The 25,238-nt window shown below is 50.6% G+C and overlaps 2 protein-coding genes across 4 annotated transcripts in view; both read right to left on the bottom strand.

Annotated features, from left to right (window-relative positions):
* The window catches only part of ARHGAP4 (Rho GTPase activating protein 4), a 96,076-nt gene extending 93,591 nt beyond the window's left edge, over nucleotides 1–2,485 (bottom strand). For all 3 annotated transcript variants that reach the window (XR_011318038.1, XM_069748421.1, XM_069748422.1), the window contains exon 1: nucleotides 1,865–2,485. Coding sequence is in view for 2 of the 3 variants with exons in the window: in XM_069748421.1 (XP_069604522.1) it covers nucleotides 1,865–1,925 (61 nt within the window). In the remaining variant the exon portion in view is untranslated. The remainder of the gene's footprint in view (nucleotides 1–1,864) is intronic.
* A 10,688-nt stretch (nucleotides 2,486–13,173) lies between these two features.
* On the bottom strand, nucleotides 13,174–24,338 carry LOC138662603 (U8 snoRNA-decapping enzyme-like). Its single transcript, XM_069748420.1, has 3 exons — nucleotides 24,107–24,338; nucleotides 18,032–18,304; nucleotides 13,174–14,629 (listed from the first exon to the last, which is right to left on the bottom strand). The coding sequence occupies exons 1-3, from the start codon at nucleotides 24,281–24,283 to the stop codon at nucleotides 14,447–14,449; spliced, it is 633 nt and encodes a 210-aa protein (XP_069604521.1). The 5' UTR covers nucleotides 24,284–24,338; the 3' UTR covers nucleotides 13,174–14,446.
* Nucleotides 24,339–25,238: the final 900 nt, after the last annotated feature.

Here is a 25,238-nt window from a genome sequence, read left to right as displayed (position 1 = left end):
CCCCGAATAGACTGTCATTAGGTGCGGTAAATCCGCATAGTTCTAAAAGACAAGTACGAAAAGTAGAACGCAGAGTTTTGGAAGCAGCAAAAATACGGTGAGTTCAAAACGATACTGTTCCTGATCGTGGGAACGTTCCCTAAGTAGCTAGATAAGGTTTCCCTCCGAAACGATAGCTAATAAAATGTCATGTCTGCTCTTTAATGGCTTGGCTAGAATAATTGAATAGGAGCTCTAGAGATTATTCTGGAATTGTAGAAAACTTTAGAAAAGATTGGTGTAATTTGTCTGGAGATCCTTGGAATAAACCTCAGCCACAAGTTATTAGATTGAGGTTCATCACATCTCGTGGCGTCCATGGGAAGACCCAACTCATTGACAAAGACATTCTGTGCTTCAACGGAGAAGCGGAAGAAGACAACATGCGTGAAGATGGATGGATGCAATCACTGGAGTCATGAAGAAGCCAATGCGGAACCTGAAGACCCGAACAAGTTTTTAGATTGAGCTTCATCTCATCTTGTGGAGTCCATGGGAAGACTCAACTCATTGACAAAGACATCTGTGCTTCAACGGAGAAGCGGAAGAAGACAACATGCGTGAAGATGGATGGATGCAATCACTGGAGTCATGAAGAAGCCAATGCGGAACCTGAAGACCCAAACAAGTTTTTAGATTGAGCTTCATCTCATCTTATGGAGTCCATGGGAAGACTCAACTCATTGACAAAGACATCTGTGCTTCAACGGAGAAGCGGAAGAAGACAACATGCGTGAAGATGGATGGATGCAATCACTGGAGTCATGAAGAAGCCAATGCGGAACCTGAAGACCCAAACAAGTTTTTAGATTGAGCTTCATCTCATCTTGTGGAGTCCATTGGAAGACCCAACTCATTGACAAAGACATCTGTGCTTTAACGGAGAAGCGGAAGAAGACAACATGCGTGAAGATGGATGGATGCAATTATTGGAGTCATGAAAAATCCAATGCGGAACCTGAAGACCCTCACAGAAGACAAGAAACACTGATCCTATGGCTGTCAGGATTCCAACACAATGGCCCTATGACTTAGATGCCTACGAGAAGATCTGTGGGCTTCTACGTTGACTCTACATCTAATTAATGGAAATATTTCCACTACATTAACTAGTACTTTGCCCAATCTGACCATATCCATGCTCTAAATACGTATATCGTGATCATTATACGCTTCAGGATACGGGCTCCGTGGACAACAATAATGGATCCATAGTGCGTATTCTAATGAAGGCTTGTAGATCACAATGAACTTTGGAGCCATTACCTTCAGATTGTTTTGTCTGCGGTCCCGTCTGACCTCGACCATTGTGATGCGAGCCTGGTATTTTACAGATAGTACACGAACGCAGCAGCCAGCTCCTGGCGCAGTCAGAAATCACATACAGCCGCAGACACAGGACAGACGCACAATGCGCCGCAGTCCGGGGCAGTTAGCGCAGAGCACTTAAAGCTGCGTAATAAAGTCTACCACTATGGAAAAATTTTATTATGCATAACGACGGTAAGGAAAAAAAAAAAAAAAGGATCATTATTTTTCAACCAAAACTCGGAGAACTGCAAACCCAGGCAAAGGAGATGACTGTTATCATGGGCACAGAAGCAATGTGGTCTAATCTATGGATGGTTGGCATGTTGGTCATGCTGTAATCCCAGCTCTTCCGTTGACTTTAGGCATAGCATGCGCTACATGGTTATGTATTCAGGAAACGCTTACACCACAGCCTCTGTCATAACACAAGTTCCCCATAAACCTTCTACACTAATCCGTTTTAACCCCTTCGCGCCTCCCCAACAAAGAATCTCTTTCTTGCAGCCCTTCTTACCTTTAAACTGACTTTCATAGTCTGCAGTTCTGTCCTTCCTTGGCTTCCCAAGAGATGCCATCCTTTTTTTCCTTCAGTACCTGGCACTCACTGGCTCTGCTGTCATATCACTGCCAGTGCCTCCACCTCCAATCCATGAGCTCAGATTCAGCAAGCAAACAGCCCCCCACTCCCCCCCAAAAAAACGATGTTTCACTAGCAGTCCCTGATGAATGGAGTTGTCCAGAGTCCTGGGGAAGGGGAGGTTGTGTGACCTTAGACAGTGTGCAGCAGCTTCAGATCACAGTGTAATGGACTCTGCACCTTCATGCTGTGCCAGGAGGTGATGCAGTGCTGACAGTGTGCAGCAGGCAGGGGGATAACTGGGTGCGGGAGGTGCCCTGGCACAGAGGTGCAGTGCTGTGGGCTGCAGCCAGGGTCCAGTGCTGCCAGTGTCCTCTGCATTGGGAGCAGTGCACAGAGCTGAGCACACAGGCGCCTCCCTCCTCCTCCTCCTCCTCCTCTTCAGCTGTCTCTGTGTGATCACAGATTGATGTCTGTCTCTATAGCTGTGTGTCTCCAGCTGTCTCTAGGAAGACATCCTCCTCCTGCTGTATATGTGTCAGTGTGCTCTACCTGCTCCTCTCTGCAGCCTCCTCCCTCCTAGTCATGGCTATAATGATTTATTAATGAAGTAAGGCCAGCAATGTACAGATGCAGGAGGAGTCACACACACACACACACACATATATATATATATATATATATATATATATATATACACAGTATATATGCATGCCCCCACACATGTGCATTGTCTGATGAGCCCCCTCCTCCTGGGTCAGCAGCATCTTATTCACAGTCAGTGTGATCTTCTTCATCACAGTCACACTTCCCCATGTGTGGACCAATCAGACCTGGAGAATGGTGGGCTGATCATCATCTGTGGCTTGGATGGCACTGTGCATGCTGCAGCTCTGGGAGACAGGGCATTGTGGGCTCCTCATATACACAATGAACAGACTTCCATCTGACCCTAGATCTCTCCCCATGCATGCCATTCATTGTCCTGTATAATAACACTTCCTTTATGCGGTGTTCTTTGTCTTGCAGGACTTCATTACATACATAAGAAATGTGTAAACCTCAGGATCACGTCTCATTTCTGGTTCTGATGAGCCAAGAATGAACTATGCACTTGAATCACTTGAATGTAATACCAGAGACAGCCTGCAGAGATGAGTGGCGCTGTTTCCTGTATAATGCGTGCATGCTATTGCAATCTCATACACCCCCTTTAAGATTTGGGGCTGGTCTGCATTGCATTAATTCAGCCTCTATACATGTCAGATCTCCCAAAAAACCTAAATACAGGTACAACCAAAGTATACAGTGGGGGAAATAAGTATTCGATCCCTTGCTGCTTTTGTAAGTTTGCCCACTGACAAAGACACGAACAGTCCATAATTTTAAGGGTGGGTTAATTTTAACATTGAGAGACAGAATATCAATAATAACATCACATTTTATAAATCATATAAAGTAATTTGCATTTTGCAGTGAGAAATAAGTATTTGATCCCTCTGGTTAAACATAAAAAGAGCTGCAAATAAGAAACTGTCCCAGGAGTGGCGCCATTTCTGGACACCGGTATTATACACAGCTCACATAACTGTGGGGGCCTTTACAGATTTTGCTTTGGGGTCCGAGAGTTTTATGTTATCACGTTAGGCCTCATTTATCAAAGCTCGCATAGCAACCAATCAGAGCTCAGCTTTCATTTTGTAAACAGCACTTGAGAGATGAACGCTGCTCTGTGATTGGTTGCTATGGGCAACAAACTCAGATGATATTTCTGACAAGGCCTCGCACCTACACAACCAGTACAAATTCCCAATAAATTATTTCGCAGTGTTTAGTGACTTGTTTTGTCTTTGATCAGAGCAGGTCCCTCCTGGTTTATGGCTGGCGTTACCTCGAATTCAGACCCGAAGAGCAGCTCATAAATCACAGGACGGGAATAACGAGCGGCCGATAAACGTTAGTTTCATGGTGAATAGGAACAAGAGTGTTCACGGGGACTTCTAGCTCGATCACAGTTAATTGATCATGATTTTATATGTGACGGTACATTAATATTCAGTGGAATTTGAAGGGGTTTGGACAATCCATTTTTGTTTGAGGGTCCATCATCAACACGTGGATGACAAGGAATATGCTGTAATCATTGATGAACGCAGCCAAGAAAAAAAGGTTTAATTTCCCTGCAGCACACCCGCAGGACAAAAGGAGTATTACACAATTCCAGATCCTCCAGATTGAGAGGAGCACTCTACTTTCTATCTAACAGATGAGGGTCCTGTATAACAGAGGTCCCCAACTCTAGTCCTCAAGGCCCACCAACAGGTCATGTTTTCAGGATTTCCTTTGCATTGCACAGGTGATGCAATTATTACCTGGGCAAGACTAAGGAAATCCTGAAAACATGACATGTTGGTGGGCCTTGAGGACTGGAGTTGGGGACCCCTGCTGTATAAGACAAAACTTTCAATTTATTTTAACAGGGTCGGCAGGGCTTCTCTAACCCCTGGCAATCAGATGATATTGTCAGGGCGACACCATCTTGCTAGATGTCATTTCTTTGATTAACCATTCATGTAATGCATAGGTAGCTTTGGTGCACAATCCATGAGCCTGGGATAACTGTTCATGGCATCATTATACACCTGTAGGGTTTAAGGACAACCCCTGTTGTGAATTCTGCTCTTGGGTTCCCTCCAGTGGTTGTAGGTGGGAATGCAGTTGTCTCTGACTCGCAGTCCTGGCCAGGTGTATCGGATGATTACAATTCTGACTGGGATATTTAGGTGTGCAGGATCCTTTAGCTGTTGCCAGTAGTCAATGTTCCTTGTGAAGTGCTGGATCACTTTCTGGCTTCTCCTGCTTGCTACCAAATTCAGCAAAGATAAGTGTTTTGTTTTTGTATCTGTGGCACACTGCTGTGTGCTTGTTTCAGTTTTATTCCTGCTCTGTTTGTAGGATTCACTGGAGTTGCAGATATACGCTCCTACATCTTTAGTTAGATGTAGGAAGTTTTTTTGTATATTCTGCTGTGGATTTTTTGAAGGGTTTTAATACTGACCGCACAGAACTCTGTCCTATCCTGTCCTATCTAGCTAGAGTGGCCTCCTGTGCTAAATCCTGTTTTTTCTGCCTGTGTATGTTTTTTCCTCTCCGACTCACCGCCAATATTTGTGGGGGGCTGTCTATCCTTTGGGGATTTTCTCTGAGGCAAGATAGTATTCTGATTTCCATCTTTAGGGGTATTTAGTCCTCCGGCTGTGATGAGGTGTCTAGGTGTGTTAGGTACACTCCACGGCTACGTCTAGTTGCGGTGTTAAGTTCAGGATTGCGGTCAGTATAGTGGCCACTTTCTCCAGTGAAAGTTCTCATGCAGCTCCAAGGTCACCGGATCATAACAAACCCCTTTAATAGGTTATTGCTGTTTGCGGCAGATGGCGAAGTGCTGCAGAAGTTTTGGTGACACTGGTTCTCTCCTTACCGCTTAAGGGCTTGTTCAGATGTCACACTGATTTCCATCATATGGAAAAAAAAAAAAAGATTTTTTCATCAAATGTATACCAGTGTTTAATCAGTGTGTCCATTATTACCAGAAATATATCGCAAGTTTTTCTTGTATGCAAAAATTAAAAAAAATGAGGTTGGTTTCGCAAACTTCTCCAATCAGTCAGTAAAAACCAGACTGCTGGGATCCAAGTGCTGCCCAATCTTTTCATGGACTTTCCATAGACGGGCACTGGCGAGTTTGATCTGTGAGTCCAATCACAATTGGCGCGTCTAATGGGATGCACTAATTCTGAGGCGGTTGCAGCCTGGTATTTTTAGGCTAGGAAGGGACCAACATCCATGGACCTTCCAAACCTGATATCGTCCCCCAGCTGGCTGCTTTACCTGTGCTGGTTATCAAAAATAGCAAGGACCCAACATCATTTTTTAAATTTATTAGTGTAATACAAGTACAATAAAATACACCCACATGGCACTAACTATATCTCTCATGAATATTTATCTACATCTATCTATTCTCTATCTTTGAACATTTAAACATCTGTAATTTCTCTTCTGCATTCTATTGGAGTACGTGTCACATGGTTGGTGCACATGAACAGCACACGGATGCCACACAGATTGGACACACGGACACACAGACAGCACCGGTACTGGTTTTTCCACTACCGAAAATATCAGGACGTGTGGAAAATGAGCACATGTAAAATAATTTCATTTTCATGCAGGAAAAAAAAGGATTTTTCACTTGTATGGTGCTCTGCATGCCATCGTATATCCGTCTTTTACATTTGTATGCCATCTGTTTTTATACATCACCTTTTAAAATTTTGTACAAAACCAAATACAGTTTCTGTCATGACTCTGTTGTCGGGTGTCCTGGGACCATGGGCTTCTTCCCTGTCCCTAACGCTAAGGGCGCCCTAGCTCGCCCTGCTCCCCGGATTACTTCTAATGGTGAAGAAGCCGGGGCCACGTACCTTGTTTTAGCTCCTGAATCCATCCTCAGTCTGTACCCTTCCCCCACCCAGGGAAGAGAGGAGTAGTAGTATACCGTAATACACCAACCAGACTAATAAGGTAATACGAACAGGGGTAACAAAAAATACCAAACATACAAATATTCTCACATATGTAACAGAGACATGCACTGGGGAGTGAAGAATGAGGTTAAACCAGAGTAGGAGAAGAAAGGGAATTACTACAACACTCAAAACCAAGCAACAGTCACAAATAAATACATCGAATGCCTTTTTCTATTAAAATAAAAAAACAACTACCAGCCATGCAGCAGAAGCTAGCTCTGACAATGAGTGCTAGCCAGGGCCCAGTTTTATAGGAGATGGGAGAGGCTAACAGTGAACAGCTGAGAGCTTAATGCAGGAAAGCTTCCATGAGCTCTCAACTGACCAGATTAAAGGAAGTGAAGTGCTTCTAATCAGTGCAGGAGTAGGAGAAAACAGACGCTGCAGTCTTCTGGCTCCTCTCTGTCTGGCTAAACCTGTGACAGTTTCCTAAGACAGTAATTGCAATACATCCATGACATAAGGATGATGTCAGTATGACATACTGTACAGACCAAAAGTTTGGACACACCTCATTTAAAGATTTTTCTGTATTTTCATGACTATGAAAATTGTACATTAGCACTGAAGGCATCAAAACTATGAATTAACACATGTGGAATTATATACTTAACAAAAAAGTGTGAAACAACTGAAATTATGTCTTATATTCTCGGTTCTTCAAAGTAGCCACCTTTTGCTTTGATGACTGCATTGCCCACTATGTACAGACAAAAGCAGCGTCTTATTCATTTCACAATCTACCAGATCATTGTTATATAAATTTGTGATTGAGGATAATGTCTCATTTGCATGTAGCTGAAAAGTGGGGCCCTGGAGTTGGTTCCTGGAGGGCCCTTGGCACTACAGTCCGACACTGTGATGGTCCGCTTGTAAAAACGTCCTAATGAACTGCTTCATTGACTTACATTGGTCCGTATGCTATCCGTTTTGTTTACAGACATCAGACACATGTAAAATACACCTGTCTGTATGAGCCCCTTGGTTAGGTTCACACAGAGCTTTCTAAGGAGGATTTTGCAGGTGAATCCACTCCAAAATCCACATCAACCTGCTACAAATCTGCTCTGTATACTCTTCCTGCTGATTTAAATGGAAATTCCGCCTTTGTGTTCATATGATGATTTCTTTAGTGTTGTTTTTCCCAACAAAGCTTTAAAAACCTTCCCTTCGAAATAAAGAAGTGACTTGTCAAGTAAACAAACTGCCAAAAAAAAATGTGTGGAAAAACACTAACCCCTAGAAAGGTTTTTTTTTCACTAAGCTTATAGATCTAGATCTCTCTGGTGACTTGCTTTCCTGAAGTATATGATGATTGGACACTTCCTGACAAGCTTGTGTTTAGGAACAGCAACCAGAGTGGGTAAGCAAAGCTGCAGGGAAAGGTTTTTCCCATTTGAAGCATCTTTGTCACTCCGATGACATAAGTGTGATCCATGGTATTAAAGAACAAGACGTGCACTCTCGCTAATGACGGTGCAGACTGAACATGGAGGATACTCCAGAATATAGTCATACACAACAACAGTCGCACTCAAAGAAGAGGTTTTCAGAATTTTAGTTTGTAATAAAGAAAACCACGTTTTTCAGCCAAACACCAAAATAAAGGTATCACCGCAGTGTTTCAAGGTAGGTAACGTTTCAACCCACAGGGTCTTTCTCAAAACTTACTTTTAATTGTAGGAACAGAGCGGAGGGCATAAATCCCTGGAGGGGTGTAGGAGTCCCGTTCGGGGCTATAGCAGCGAAAGTAATGGTGTCTGCGGTGCTTTAGGGTACTTTCACACTAGCGTTTTTTGTAAATCCGTCACAATGCGTCGTTTTGCAGAAAAAACGCATCCTGCAAAAGTGCTTGCAGGATGCGTTTTTTCCCCATAGACTTCTATTGGCGACGCATTTGCGACGGATTTGCACACTTCGCATCCGTCTTGCGACGGATGCGTCGTGCTTTGGCGGACCGTCGGGAAAAAAAACCCCTACATGTAACGTTTTTTTCTCCCGACGGACCGCTTTTTCCGACCGCGCATGCGCGGCCGGAACTCCGCCCCCACCTCCCCGCACCTTACAATGGGGCAGCGGATGCGCCGGAAAAATGCATCCGCTGCACCCATTGTGCAAAGCGTTAAACGCTAGCGTCGGAATCTCTCCCCGACGCATTGCGATGGGGAGATTCCGACGCTAGTGTGAAAGAAGCCTTAGTCTGTGCCCGATGAAGAGACCCGAGTAGTCTCGAAAGCTTGCAATTTGTTACCATCTTTTCAGTTCGCCATTAAAAGGTATCAACCACTAAGGACTCTCAGCTCTAAATATTTTTCTATCTACTGGCTAACACGGTACCAAGATATCTTTCCTGCAGCCAAACTGAGCAATTGTGGGAGAAGAGCCTTGGTGAGAGAGGTAAAGAACCCCAAGATCACTGTGGCTGAGCTCCAGAGATGCAGTAGGGAGATGGGAGAAAGTTCCACAAAGTCAACTATCACTGCAGCCCTCCACCAGTCGGGCGTTTATGGCAGAGTGGCCTCTCCTCAGTGCAAGACATATGAAAGCCCGTGTAGAGTTTGCTAAAAAACACATGACAGACTCCCAGACTATGAGAAATAAGATTCTCTGGTCTGATGAGACGAAGATAGACCTTTTGGTGATAATGCTAAGTGGTACATGTGGAGAAAACCAGGCACTGCTCATCACCTGCCCAATACAATCCCAACAGTGAAGCATGGTGGTGGCAGCATCATGCTGTGGGGGTGTTTTTCAGCTGCAGGGACAGGACGACTGGTTGTCATTGAAGGAAACATGAATGCGGCCAAGTACAGAGATATCCTGGATGAAAACCTCTTCCACAGTGCTCTGGACCTCAGATTTGGCTGAAGGTTCACCTTCCAACAAGACAATGACCCTAAGCACACAGCTAAAATAACAAAGGAGCGGCTTCAGAACAACTCTGTGACCATTCTTGACCGGACCAGCCAGAGCCCTGACCTAAACCCAATTGAGCATCTCTGGAGAGACCTGAAAATGGCTGTCCACCAACATTCACCATCCAACATGACGGAAGTGGAGAGGATCTGCAAGGAAGAATGGCAGAGGATCCCCAAATCCAGGTGTGAAATCATTGTTGCATCATTCCCAAGAAGACTCATGGCTGTACTAGCTCAAAAGGTGCTTCTACTCAATACTGAGCAAAGGGTGTGAATACTTATGACCATGTGATACTTCAGTATTTCTTTTTTAATAAATTTGCAAAAATTTCTACATTTGTTTTTTTTCAGTCAAGATGGGGTGCAGTGTGTACATTGATGAGAAACAAATGAACTTTTTTGAATTTACCAAATGGCTGCAATGAAACAGAGTGAAAAATGTAAAGGGGTCTGAATACTTTCCACACCCACTGTATATAAATATATCCAGCTCTTCGCACCTATGAACACTCACACCATTACTAACACCCAGAGACAGAACACAGGATGCTTCTATTCACAGGCTCCCACCCCCACCCACAGGAAGCGCCGCAACCAGGATTTAAAGGCACAGCAGCCCGCCCCAGGGAAATCCAATGTGCTGGATGAAGAACTCATGACAATATCACTTTAGGCAAGAAAGAAATGATTTTAATAATGTAAAATAGAGCGAAAGGTTATAAAAGGGTCCATCAATGTGGACTGGAAGTGTCTGAGGACTCCAAATATTCGTTTACAGTTAATGGAAACAGTCAGCAAGCTGGAGTCATCTCTGGCAGCTCACCTGATCCGCTGATACATTTGGCAGTGAGGTGGCTCACTGGTTAGCACTGGAGTCTTGCAATATTATGGTCCTGGGTATATGACGTGTGGTTTTCCTCCACCATTCAGGAGCGATGAGACTTCACACCTCCCCATTTTATGGTGTGTGTATGGATCGCCCATTTCCAGAGCGGACGCAGGTCTCCTGACCCCGAGCTCAACAGCCTCATAAACCAATGGGCAATCTGTGCACACGACAAGCCAAGCCTGCTGGTGGAAGATGTCCTCTACCTCACCCACATCCAGCTGTACACTGCCATTCACCTGCAGGCAATGTCCAACTCTCTCCAATATGTGGGTCGCCCTCTACTGGCACAAAATAGCATCTGCAGAAAAATAGGCATGCTGCAGGGGAGTATGCGGCTTAATTTAGTCATCCAACAGAGCAGGGGTGGGCAATTCATTTCGCAGAGGGGCCACATAAGAGACCGTGACACACAAGCCCCCTCTATATACAGTATAAGCCCCCACACGAGTCCCCTATATACAGTATGAGCCCCACACGAGTCCCCCATATACAGTATAAGCCCCCACACAAGTCCCCTATATACAGTATGAGCCCCTATATACAGTATAAGCCCCCACACGAGTCCCCTATATACAGTATGAGCCCCTATATACAGTATAAGCCCCCACACGAATCCACTATATACAATATGAGCCCCCACATGAACCCCCTATATACAGTATAAACATTTCATAAGCCCCCTATAAACAGTATGAGCCTCTATATAAAGCATAAGCCCCCACATGAGTTCCCTATATACAGTATAAGCCCCCACACGAGTCCCCTATATACAGTATGAGCCCCTATATACAGTATAAGCCTCCAGTCTACAGGTACACATCCCTTGTATACGTTATACATGTTCGGTGCACTCACACTCCGCACAGCAGACACAATGTAGTGATGTCGTTATGTCTGCCGTCTCAGTCGCCCATGTCGATTGGTGGAAGCAGGAGCTGATGACTCCATCCTCCACCACTATATCCACCGCTGTCTGGATGAGGGCGGTGGAGGGCAGGGTGCGGCCTTCGGCTGTACTGGAAAAAGGGCCGCATTTTGCGGAGGACTGCAATAGAGGATACATTACAATACTTGTACCATTGGCCTTCCATAGCCTCTGCGTTGGAAACGAGTTAACCGAGAATCCATCAGTGAGCTCATTCTGATTTATGACCCCAAACCACACCAAATTGAAAGTGCAGGAAAACAAAATAGCCGGTAAGAGCAAAAATTTTAATGGAACCTAATTGCAAATGTATTTATTTTAATATTGGTGTAATTAAGTATTCTGTACATTTTTTTAATATTTGTATTTTAAAACGGATAATCTGGGCTTTCCGGAAAAAAAAAATGAAATGAAAAATAAGAGAAGAGAAGAAAAGGTGTTAAAATAATAAAATAACTATTAGGGCTCATACTCATCTGCGAGGAAAACTGACGAGTGCAGTCAGAGAAAATAAAAATCAGACTGCACTCCGACCAACGTTATTCTGAGTCCCAGCAAATCTGCGATTTTGTTTCTCAGCTGAAATCGGGCAGAAAAAACAACTCCCAGCATGCGGTGATTGTCCTAGTATCTCGGATGAGATTCACCAATGTAAGTCAAGGGGTACGAGAGGGGGAATGGCACGGCACTCTGATTTTTACGTACCCACATGATGCTCAGTGTCTCTGCTGGACGGCAGCTTGTACTGTCGTATCATGCAACAATTCAGGCTGCCATCTAGATGTAGCAGAGCTAGGGACAAAACAATTATTATCTTCTCGTCGAAGAGGTGAGGAATATTGTTGCTCATTATTTTCATTCTGTTACAGGGGACATTGACTTCAGTGGATAGGGCGATGACGTGAGTATGGTTTAATTTAAATTAATCAAAAGGAGTCTGTGTTATTCTTTCAATTAAAGGACTTTATTCTGGGTGTGCTTTTTTTTAATACAATATCACTATGGCGTTAGTAATAGGGGCATCTTCTAGACGCCTCTCCATTACTAACCTCTGGGCTTGATGTCACCGGACAAAAAAAAGGTGACATCAACCCCCCCAACTATCACCCCACTTGTCACCGAACCAGGGCAAGTGGGAAGAGCGAGGCTAAGAGTTGATGTTTTTAGTCTGGGAGGGGGCCAATATCCATGGCCCCTTCCTAGCCTATTAATATCAGCCCGCAGCTGTCTGCCTAGTCTTTGCTGGTTATTAACTATAGGGGGACCCTATGTCTTTTTTTTTTTTTTAGGGTCACCTATTTTAATAACCAGTAACGGCTAAGAATACAGCTGAGAGCTGGTATTAATAGCCTGGGAAGCTCCACAAGCATTACCCCCTTCCAAGGCTATAAACATCTGCCCCCAGCTGCCGCCATCTCTCTCTCTATTGAAGAATATTTCATTGGAAAAAAAATATATGTAAATGACAGAGAATCACTCTATGTAATTGAAATCGGATGGCATTCGGATGCTAGGTGTGAAAAATCGGATTGTATGCTCATGAAAATCGCACGACACTAATCCTACATTTCTGGAACAAAATCTAACCGTGTTTTTTTCTTTTTTATGGTAGAAGGTACGAACCCTTACACATATACTCCATTGTAGAGTTAAGAGCAAATTCTGCGGCATCAATGTCACACTATATCGATCATACGACCGCTGCAGACAATCGCCGACAGTAGCTCACTGAAGCCACTAATTGAAAAAAAATAGGGCGAGAGAAACCTTATTATTTTAATATGTTAAAAAGAATATTAAGGTTAGGAAATCGCTTTTAGAAACGATAGAGATGATATTTAATGCTGCAGATGAGAACCGCTCTGGATATCCGTCACCTTACACATAGGACGACGTCTGCAATAAAAAAAAACACAAACAAAGTCTCAATGAAAAATTCTTAATTTTCCCCCAAATTTATTTGAAACGCAAACACACAAAAGTCATCTTACACCGACGATATATGGAGGGGTGTACTCCAAAAGCAAAAAGGATATCAGCATTTCCAATAAGAGGGTACCTGACATGTTAAGGGGGGCACATTTAGAAGATTCCCATGAAGGGTTAATGAAAAGGAGAGACAGACACGTTTCTGCAGTCATGATGACGGGTGCATTCGAGTCGCCATTTACTCGCCCATTAGGTGAACTCTTGTCAGCGCCAGTGGACCCACTTTATGACATATAGCTACTGGCATAAAGAACAAGGGTTGTGTAATCACATAACAATTTGTGGGGGTCTATATTAAAGGGGATGTCCAGTAGGTATGTATTTTTTCTTTTACAGAGGCAATGCTCATCTCACCAGTCCCTGGTCCGCTTTCTGCTGTTCCAATGAAGTCTCCTTTTTCAGGACTATGCGAGACTAATATTGCCATTTTTTTTCTGCCTATTCAGAGACACTAACCCACCAGATAACCCCTTTAAGAGCCCCAGTACAAACGTCTCCACATTGAAACGACATGAACACAACTATATAAAATAAATTTAAAAAATAATCTGATGAAATTAAAGCAGATTTTGAATAATTGTCTTTTAAGTCTAGAAAAATGGGCTTTTAACCAGAAACGGCGCCACTCTTGCCCGAAGGCTGCGACTAGTATTGCAGCTCAGTTCCATTCAACGCCACTGAGCCTGAATTACAATACCAGACATGGAGCAAAAAGATCTGCCGGACCTTGATCCAGTGGCCACGTCAGTAGTCCACGGTCTCCAAACCAGAGCCCTGCAACCCACCTGCTGGCATCCCCAGCTCCCCTTCTGAGTTTTCGGCTTGAGGCGATGTACACATGATGTAATGATGTTGCAGAGCCGACTAGTCAGTAGGGGCGCCAGGGATGCCCCGGGTTGGAGGAGGTTCGGGGAGGTCTGGGCTGGCGGACTAATGACTTGGCCGCTGGACCCGGGTCCTGTGAATCTTCTTTTTCCTCCACTATTAAAGCTGTTTGCGGAAAAAAAAAATTAAAAAACAATGTTTTTTTCTAACTTTAACCCCCCTCGACAATCAGAACAAAAATTTTTAAGAATTTCTGGGCAACTGATAACCTGCGTTGGCCGAGCCCTGCACGTGGCGCTGTACACTGAAGATACTCAGGAGACCGATCATTTGACATCTTTTCCGACTCTATACTAAATGTTGGGTTACGTGACGAGACCATTACTAAGAGTTCTGACTGCTCCACATGGCATCTTGGATCAGGTCCTCCCGCAGCAGCCGCAGGCTCCGCAGCCCATACAGGAGCTGGCTCTTAGAATTCCCAATAAAGTTGTTGGACAGAAAGGCTGGAAGACCTCCAAATCCATCCCGCAAAGTGTACAGGGGGACACGGACCAGACCCATCACCTGCAGAAAGCAAACACAAATGTTACCCCGGATCACAGAGGGGGCAGAGGACTCTCCGGAGGTCACAGACCATCAATGTGGAATGCTACTGCCAGATATCGGGGGATACCACCTTACATAACCGCCAGTCATCTGGAAGGTGCTCCTCAGCCACCAGCCCCATTAAATGTGCGCTGGGCTCAACCCCAGAAGATACTTATTTTGTGTGAGAATAATAGGATTGGGCATACTGAAATCCAGCATGCCTGATCTTACTAAAGCAAAGTGTGTAAGTTAAAGAGAAGCCCCGATCAATGATAACAGGGACAGAGGAGGGGAGACGCAGGGGGAAGGGTGGACGACGCAGGGGGAAGGGTGGACGACGCAGGGGGAAGGGTGGACGACGCAGGGGGAAGGGTGGACGACGCAGGGGGAAGGGTGGACGACGCAGGGGGAAGGGTGGACGACGCAGGGGGAAGGGTGGACGACGCAGGGGGAAGGGTGGACGACGCAGGGGGAAGGGTGGACGACGCAGGGGGAAGGGTGGACGACGCAGGGGGAAGGGTGGACGACGCAGGGGGAAGGGTGGACGACGCAGGGGGAAGGGTGGACGACGCAGGGGGAAGGGTGGACGACGCAGGGGGAAGGGTGGACGACGCAGGGGGAAGGGTGGACGACGCAGGGGGAAGGGTGGACGACGCAGGAGGAAGGGTGGACGACGCAGGAGGAAGGGTGGACGACGCAGGAGGAAGGGTGGACGACGCAGGAGGAAGGGTGGACGACGCAGGAGGAAGGGTGGACGACGCAGGAGGAAGGGTGGACGACGCAGGAGGAAGGGTGGACGACGCAGGAGGAAGGGGGACGACGCAGGAGGAAGGGGGACGACGCAGGAGGAAGGGTGGACGACGCAGGACGAAGGGTGACGACGCAGGAGGAAGGGGGACGACGCAGGAGGAAGGGGGACGACGCAGGAGGAAGGGGGACGACGCAGGAGGAAGGGGGACGACGCAGGGGGAAGGGGGACGACGCAGGGGGAAGGGGGGACGACGCAGGGGGAACGACGCAGGGGGAAGGGTGGACGACGCAGGAGGAAGGGTGGACGACGCAGGAGGAAGGGGGCCGACGCAGGAGGAAGGGGGCCGACGCAGGAGGAAGGGGGCCGACGCAGGAGGAAGGGGGCCGACGCAGGAGGAAGGGGGCCGACGCAGGAGGAAGGGGGCCGACGCAGGAGGAAGGGGGCCGACGCAGGAGGAAGGGGGCCGACGCAGGAGGAAGGGGGCCGACGCAGGAGGAAGGAAGTCTCCATCTTTTTGCATGGGCAATGACTGATTGTATTGGTAGGAAGGAACCCCCCATTAGAATGGGTATGAGTATTTATATACAGTACAGACCAAAAGTTTGGACACACCTTCTCATTTAAAGATTTTTCTGTATTATCATGACTGAATATTGTACATTCACACTGAAGGCATCAAAACTATGAATTAACACATGTGGAATTATATACTTAACAAAAAAGTGTGAAACAACTGAAATTATGTCTTATGTTCTAGGTTCTTCAAAATAGCCACCTTTTGCTTTGATGACTGCTTTGTACACTCTTGGCATTCTCTTGATGAGCTTCAAGAGGTAGTCACCGGGAATGGTCTTCCAACACTCTTGAAGGAGTTCCCAGAGATGCTTAGCACTTGTTGGCACTTTTGCCTGCACTCTGCGGTCCAGCTCACCCCAAACCATCTCGATTGGGTTCAGGTCTGGTGACTGTGGAGGCCAGGTCATCTGGCGTAGCACCTCATCACTCTCCTTCTTGGTCAAATAGCCCTTACACAGCCCGGAGGTGTGTTTGGGATCATTGTCCTGTTGAAAAATAAATCATGGTCCAACTAAACGCAAACCGGATGGAATAGCATGCCGCTGCAAGATGCTGTGGTAGCCATGCTGGTTCAGTATGCCTTCAATTTTGAATAAATCCCCAACAATGTCACCAGCAAAGCACCCCCACACCATCACACTTCCTCCTCCATGCTTCATGGTGGGAACCAGGCATGTAGAGTCCATCCGTTCACATTTTCTGCGTCGCACAAAGACACGGTGGTCGGAACCAAAGATCTCAAATTTGGACTCATCAGACCAAAGCACAGATTTCCACTGGTCTAATGTCCATTCCTTGTGTTTTTAACCCAAACAAGTCTCTTCTGCTTGTTGCCTGTCCTTAGCAGTGGTTTCCTAGCAGCTATTTTCCATGAAGGCCTGCTGCACAAAGTCTCCTCTTAACAGTTGTAGAGATGTGTCTGCTGCTAGAACTCAGTGTGGCATTGACCTGGTCTCTAATCTGAGATGCTGTTAACCTGCGATTTCTGAGGCTGGTGACTCAGATAAACTTATCCTCAGAAGCAGAGGTGACTCTTGGTCTTCCTTTCCTGGGGCGGTCCTCATGTGAGCCAGTTTCTTTGTAGCGCTTGATGGTTTTTTTCCACTGCACTTGGGGACACTTTCAAAGTTTTCCCAATTTTTCGGACTGACTGACCTTCATTTCTTAAAGTAATGATGGCCACTCGTTTTTCTTTACTTAGCTGCTTTTTTCTTGCCATAATACAGATACTAACAGTCTATTCAGTTGGACTATCAGCTGTGCAACCACCAGACTTCTGCACAACACAACTGATGGTCCCAACCCCGTTTATAAGGCAAGAAATCCCACTTATTAAACCTGACAGGGCACACCTGTGAAGTGAAAACCATTCCCGGTGACTACCTCTTGAAGCTCATCAAGAGAATGCCAAGAGTGTGCAAAGCAGTCATCAAAGCAAAAGGTGGCTACTTTGAAGAACCTAGAATATAAGACATATTTTCAGTTGTTTCACACTTTTTTGTTAAGTATATAATTCCACACGTGTTAATTCATAGTTTTGATGCCTTCAGTGTGAATGTACAATTTTCATAGTCATGAAAATACAGAAAAATCTTTAACTGAGAAGGTGTGTCCAAACTTTTGGTCTGTACTGTATATATTCTGCCCTTGCAATGCCAAAATACCTTGATGCCGAAGCATGGCAATAGGGGGTACAGAGGCAGCAGCACGGAAGCGCTTGTGGCTGGAGGAGCCTGTATGCCCCTTTGGCTACATAGTAAAATACCATTATAAAACTTCACATAAATTCTTTATACCCAGGAATTTTAAAGGGATTGTACAGGATTAGAAGAAAACACAGCGGCTTTCTTCCAAGAACAGCACTACACTGGTCTACGGGATGTGTGGGTTGTTGAAGCTCAGCTCTACTTACTTCCATAGAGAAGAGCAGCAATACCAGACACAACCTTCAGACAGGTGTGGCGCTGTTTCTAGAAGAGAGCGGCCATGTTTTTCCAATCCTGTGCACCTCGCCATCCACAGATAACACTGGACAGTAATGTCCCCCTCACCTCGAGGCCGTGGTCTTTGGCACACACGCCTTCTCTCTCTATGGCCTCTAATTCCTCCAGCTTCAGCTCCTTGGTGAAGAAGTGTGTGACCCCTTTCTGCGGGAGCTCTCGGGCCTGTGCACTACGATAATCTTTGTCAGTCACTTTCAAAGTGTCGAAGATGGAGCCGAGTTCCTCCTGCAGCTCCCGGTTGAGGCCTTCTTCCAAAGAAACGTCTTGTGAATCCACGAAACCTCCAGGGAAACCGAGACGTCCATCAAAACGCATCATCATCTATGAAGATAGAAGGGAAGAGAGTCACTAAGGGCCAAGCGAGACTTTGTACGCTTAGAAGGGCTGTCCCATAAACATGTAAAGGGCACAGGGTCCAGGAGGACAAAGCGTTACTGAGCATGTGCGACCACTGCCGCACTGACCATCTCTGACTACTATAGAGTTTATGGAGCAGTGGTCGCACATGCCCAGTAACGCATCATTCACACAGGGGGCTATAGGACCCTAGTTCTTGGGATTGGTGCAGGACCCAGTGGTCAGACTATCGATCATACATGTATCCACTATACGGGAGAACGTTACCCCCTGACCGCACTGTGCCCGCTCTACAGATGGTGGAGGAGGGGTAATACTATGGGCTTGTTATCAGGGCTCGGCCCTTTACTGCCAGTGAAGGGAAAGCTTAATCTTCAGCACAAGACATTGTGGATAATTGTACCTTTAGCCTTGTGGGAACAGTTTGGGGAAGGACATTTTCTGTTCCCCATGACTGCGCCCAGTGCACAAGCTCCATACAGACATGGAGGGCAGAGTGTGGTGGAAGAACATGGCCGTCCGCACAGAGCCCGGACCTCAGCCCCCCATATATCACCTATAATGGAGACTGTGACCCTGGCGTCCCCGACATCAGGGTCCGACCTCACAAATGCTCTTCGGAGGGGCAAATATTCCCACAGACGCCTCCAACATCTTGTAGAAATCTGCAAAGGGATCAACTCCATGTAAATGTCCACGGGCTGTGGAGGGGGCACATACTTTATGGTGTTTTGGGGGCGACCCCTGAAGGGCGGATACGAGATCTGAGGCGTATTATGGGGGAGTTTTACCAAACGTCAGGATTTGTTATGCAGAAAATCCGCCACAGAGTGTTCCCATATGAAGGAGCGTTAGGATGAACAACACCGACACCATGTTGTCAAAGTCCGCTCACTAGTCTCCGGCGCCATGAAAGGTGGAGTAAAGTACAGAATTGTCGCATCGTGTGAGCAGAGTCTGAAGCCGGACCCATCCTCACTATGGAGCAGCACCCAGCCGGACCCATGCGACCAGCACCGCACTATGGAGCAGCACCCGGCCGGACCCATCTGCCCAGCACCGCCCTGTGGAGCAGCACCCGGCCGGACCCATCCGCCCAGCACCGCCCTATGGAGCAACACCCGGCCGGACCCATCCGCCCAGCACCGCCCTATGGAGCAGCACCCGGCCGGACCCATCCGCCCAGCACCGCCCTATGGAGCAGTGCCCATCCGACTAGCACCGCCCTATGGAGCAGCACCCGGCTGGACCCATCCGCCCAGCACCGCCCTATGGAGCAGCACCCGGCCGGACCCATCTGCCCAGCACCGCCCTGTGGAGCAGCACCCGGCCGGACCCATCCGCCCAGCACCGCCCTATGGAGCAGCACCCGGCCGGACCCTTCCGCCCAGCACCGCGCTATGGAGCAGCACCCGGCCGGACGCATCCGCCCAGCACCGCCCTATGGAGCAGCACCCGGCCGGACCCATCCGCCCAGCACCGCCCTATGGAGCAGCACCCGGCCGGACCCTTCCGCCCAGCACCGCGCTATGGAGCAGCACCCGGCCGGACGCATCCGCCCAGCACCGCCCTATGGAGCAGCACCCGGCCGGACCCATCCGCCCAGCACCGCCCTATGGAGCAGTGCCCATCCGACTAGCACCGCCCTATGGAGCAGCACCCGGCCGGACCCATCCGACCAGCACCGCCCTATGGAGCAGTTCCCATCCGACTAGCACCGCCCTATGAAGCAGCACCCGGCCGGACGCATCTGCCCAGCACCGCCCTATGGAGCAGCACCCGACCGGACCCGTCCGCCCAGCACCGCCCTATGGAGCAGCACCCGGCCGGACCCATCCGACCAGCACCGTCCTATGGAGCAGCACCCGTCCGCCCAGCACCGCCCTATGGAGCAGCACCCGGCCGGACCCATCCGACCAGCACCATCCTATGGAGCAGCACCCGGCCAGACCCATCCGACCAGCACCGCTCTATGGAGCAGCACCCGGCCGGACCCATCCGCCCAGCACCGCCCTATGGAGCAGCACCCGGCCGGACCCATCCGCCCAGCATCGCCCTATGGAGCAGCACCCATCCGACCAGCACCACCCTATGGAGCAGCACCCGGCTGGAACCATCCGCCCAGCACCGCCCTATGGAGCAGCACCCGGCCGGACCCATCCGCCCAGCACCGCCCTATGGAGCAGCACCCGGCCGGACCCATCCGCCCAGCACCGCCCTATGGAGCAGCACCCAGCCGGACCCATCCGACCAGCACCGTCCTATGGAGCAGCGGCCATCCGACCAGCACCGCCCTATGCCCTATGGAGCAGCACCCGGCCGGACCCATCCCACAAGCACCGTCCTATGGAGCAGCACCCGGCCGGACCCATCCGACCAGCACCGTCCTATGGAGCAGCACCCGGCCGGACCCATCCGACCAGCACTGTCCTATGGAGCAGCACCCGGCCGGACCCTTCCGCCCAGCACCGCGCTATGGAGCAGCACCCGGCCGGACGCATCCGCCCAGCACCGCCCTATGGAGCAGCACCCGGCCGGACCCATCCGCCCAGCACCGCCCTATGGAGCAGTGCCCATCCGACTAGCACCGCCCTATGGAGCAGCACCCGGCCGGACCCATCCGACCAGCACCGCCCTATGGAGCAGCACCCGGCCGGACCCTTCCGCCCAGCACCGCGCTATGGAGCAGCACCCGGCCGGACGCATCCGCCCAGCACCGCCCTATGGAGCAGCACCCGGCCGGACCCATCCGCCCAGCACCGCCCTATGGAGCAGTGCCCATCCGACTAGCACCGCCCTATGGAGCAGCACCCGGCCGGACCCATCCGACCAGCACCGCCCTATGGAGCAGTTCCCATCCGACTAGCACCGCCCTATGAAGCAGCACCCGGCCGGACGCATCTGCCCAGCACCGCCCTATGGAGCAGCACCCGACCGGACCCGTCCGCCCAGCACCGCCCTATGGAGCAGCACCCGGCCGGACCCATCCGACCAGCACCGTCCTATGGAGCAGCACCCGTCCGCCCAGCACCGCCCTATGGAGCAGCACCCGGCCGGACCCATCCGACCAGCACCATCCTATGGAGCAGCACCCGGCCAGACCCATCCGCCCAGCACCGCTCTATGGAGCAGCACCCGGCCGGACCCATCCGCCCAGCACCGCCCTATGGAGCAGCACCCGGCCGGACCCATCCGCCCAGCATCGCCCTATGGAGCAGCACCCATCCGACCAGCACCACCCTATGGAGCAGCACCCGGCTGGAACCATCCGCCCAGCACCGCCCTATGGAGCAGCACCCGGCCGGACCCATCCGCCCAGCACCGCCCTATGGAGCAGCACCCGGCCGGACCCATCCGCCCAGCACCGCCCTATGGAGCAGCACCCAGCCGGACCCATCCGACCAGCACCGTCCTATGGAGCAGCGGCCATCCGACCAGCACCGCCCTATGCCCCATGGAGCAGCACCCGGCCGGACCCATCCGACCAGCACCGTCCTATGGAGCAGCGGCCATCCGACCAGCACCGCCCTATGCCCTATGGAGCAGCACCCGGCCGGACCCATCCCACAAGCACCGTCCTATGGAGCAGCACCCGGCCGGACCCATCCGACCAGCACCGTCCTATGGAGCAGCACCCGGCCGGACCCATCCGACCAGCACTGTCCTATGGAGCAGCACCCGGCCGGACCCATGCGCCCAGCACCACCCTATGGAGCAGCACCCATCCGACCAGCACCGCCCTATGGAGCAGCACCCGACCGGACCCGTCCGCCCAGCACCGCTCTATGGAGCAGCACCCGGCCAGACCCATCCGACCAGCACCGTCCTATGGAGCAGCCCCTGGCCAGACCCATCCGACCAGCACCGTCCTATGGAGCAGCACCCGTCCGCCCAGCACCGCCCTTTGGAGCAGCACCCGGCCGGACCCATCCGACCAGCACCGTCCTATGGAGCAGCACCCGGCCAGACCCATCCGACCAGCACCGCCCTATGGAGCAGCACCCGGCCGGACCCATCCGCCCAGCACCGCCCTATGGAGCAGCACCCGGCCGGACCCATCCACCCAGCATCGCCCTATGGAGCAGCACCCATCCGCCCAGCACCACCCTATGGAGCAGCACCCAGCCGGACCCATCCGCCCAGCACCGCCCTATGGAGCAGCACCCGCCCGGACCCATCCGCCCAGCACCGCCCTATGGAGCAGCACCCGGCCGGACCCATCCGCCCAGCACCGCCCTATGGAGCAGCACTCGGCCTGACCCATCCGCCCAGCACCGCCCTATGGAGCAGCACCCGGCCGGACCCATCCGACCAGCACCGCCCTATGGAGCAGCACCCGGCCGGACCCATCCGACCAGCACCGTCCTATGGAGCAGGACCCGTCCGCCCAGCACCGCCCTATGGAGCAGCACCTGGCCGGACCCATCCTACCAGCACCGTCCTATGGAGCAGCGCCCATCCGACCAGCACCGTCCTATGGAGCAGCACCCGGCCGGACCCATCCGACCAGCACCGTCCTATGGAGCAGGACCCGTCCGCCCAGCACCGCCCTATGGAGCAGCACCTGGCCGGACCCATCCTACCAGCACCGTCCTATGGAGCAGCGCCCATCCGACCAGCACCGCCCTATGGAGCAGCACCCGGCCGGACCCATCCGCCCAGCACCGCCCTATGGAGCAGCACCCGGCCTGACCCATCCGCCCAGCACCGCCCTATGGAGCAGCACCCGGCCGGACCCATCCGACCAGCACCGCCCTATGGAGCAGCACCCGGCTGGACCCATCCGACCAGCACCGTCCTATGGAGCAGGACCCGTCCGCCCAGCACCGCCCTATGGAGCAGCACCTGGCCGGACCCATCCTACCAGCACCGTCCTATGGAGCAGCGCCCATCCGACCAGCACCGTCCTATGGAGCAGCACCCGGCCGGACCCATGCGCCCAGCACCGCCCTATGGAGCAGCACCTGGCCGGACCCATCCTACCAGCACCGTCCTATGGAGCAGCGCCCATCCGACCAGCACCGCCCTATGGAGCAGCACCCGGCCGGACCCATCCTACCAGCACCGTCCTATGGAGCAGCGCCCATCCGACCAGCACCGCCCTATGGAGCAGCACCCGGCCGGACCCATCCGACCAGCACCGCCCTATGGAGCAGCACCCGGCCGGACCCATCCGACCAGCACCGTCCTATGGAGCAGGACCCGTCCGCCCAGCACCGCCCTATGGAGCAGCACCTGGCCGGACCCATCCTACCAGCACCGTCCTATGGAGCAGCGCCCATCCGACCAGCACCGTCCTATGGAGCAGCACCCGGCCGGACCCATGCGCCCAGCACCGCCCTATGGAGCAGCACCTGGCCGGACCCATCCTACCAGCACCGTCCTATGGAGCAGCGCCCATCCGACCAGCACCGCCCTATGGAGCAGCACCCGGCCGGACCCATCCTACCAGCACCGTCCTATGGAGCAGCGCCCATCCGACCAGCACCGCCCTATGGAGCAGCACCCGGCCGGACCCATCCGACCAGCACCGCCCTATGGAGCAGCACCCGGCCGGACCCATCCTACCAGCACCGTCCTATGGAGCAGCGCCCATCCGACCAGCACCGCCCTATGGAGCAGCACCCGGCCGGACCCATCCGACCAGCACCGTCCTATGGAGCAGCGCCCGGCCGGACCCATGCGCCCAGCACCACCCTATGGAGCAGCGCCCATCCGACCAGCACCGCCCTATGGAGCAGCACCCGGCCGGACCCCGCCTCTCACCAGCACAGCGTATCGGATGGGGATCCGGTCAAACAGCTTGGCGGCGGTGGGCGCGTACAGCATGACGTGGCAGGCGTGCCGGTACCCCTCCAGCTGCAGCGCCTCCTCCCGGGACACGTTGCGGGGCCGGGGCCGCTCATCTCCGGCCGCTCGGATCTGCTGCCCGGCCTTAGCCATGGTTCACACACTACATGGGCTAAAGGACCTTTGATGATGTCATGATCACGTGACCGGTCATGTGTGTGGGAGGAGTCAAGTATTTAGAATTGAGAGTCGTCAGTGGAGGAGTCAGTCACTTTAACCCTTTGAGGAAGGGGCCGTATTTTTTTTCTCTGTTCACATTGGACTTGTTTTTCTCCTGCGGTAAGCTGACGGTTTTACTGACACCATCGTAGGGCACAGACGGTTTGGCTGAATTTTTGGCCATGACAACCGTTCTGACGTTATGATCTTTTTCTCGTCCTTACCTGGTTTACGGTTTGATTTCAGAAGGGAAGTCAGAGATTTATTTAAAGAAAAATTCTTATTTTTAAAAACGTTAATTGAGCTGAAGCGCAGGAATAATAATGGCAAAACCAGAAAAGTGTCCGGTGCCGATGGGCGACCAAGCCAGGGACCGACGGCGGCATCTCAAGGGTTAAACGGCAGCAATCACAGCAGAGCCGAGCGTGTAATATACGTGCGTGTAATATAAGAGCGTGTAATATACGTGCGTGTAATATAAGAGCGTGTAATATAAGAGCGTGTAATATAAGAGCGTGTAATATAAGAGCGTGTAATATAAGAGCGTGTAATATACGTGCGTGTAATAAAAGAGCGTGTAATATACGTGCGTGTAATATAAGAGCGTGTAATATAAGAGCGTGTAATATAAGAGCGTGTAATATAAGAGCGTGTAATATACGTGCGTGTAATATAAGAGCGTGTAATATACGTGCGTGTAATATAAGAGCGTGTAATATAAGAGCGTGTAATATAAGAGCGTGTAATATAAGAGCGTGTAATATAAGTGCGTGTAATATAAGAGTGTGTAATATAAGTGCGTGTAATATAAGAGCGTGTAATATATGTGCGTGTAATATATGTGCGTGTAATATAAGAGCGTGTATTATAAGAGCGTGTAATATAAGAG

The sequence above is a fragment of the Ranitomeya imitator genome, chromosome 2 (genome assembly GCF_032444005.1).
Source record: "Ranitomeya imitator isolate aRanImi1 chromosome 2, aRanImi1.pri, whole genome shotgun sequence".
Classification (NCBI taxonomy): domain Eukaryota; kingdom Metazoa; phylum Chordata; class Amphibia; order Anura; family Dendrobatidae; genus Ranitomeya; species Ranitomeya imitator.
The sequence above is the reverse complement of the archived record's forward strand: the minus strand, read 5'-3'. Positions and strand labels throughout refer to the sequence as shown.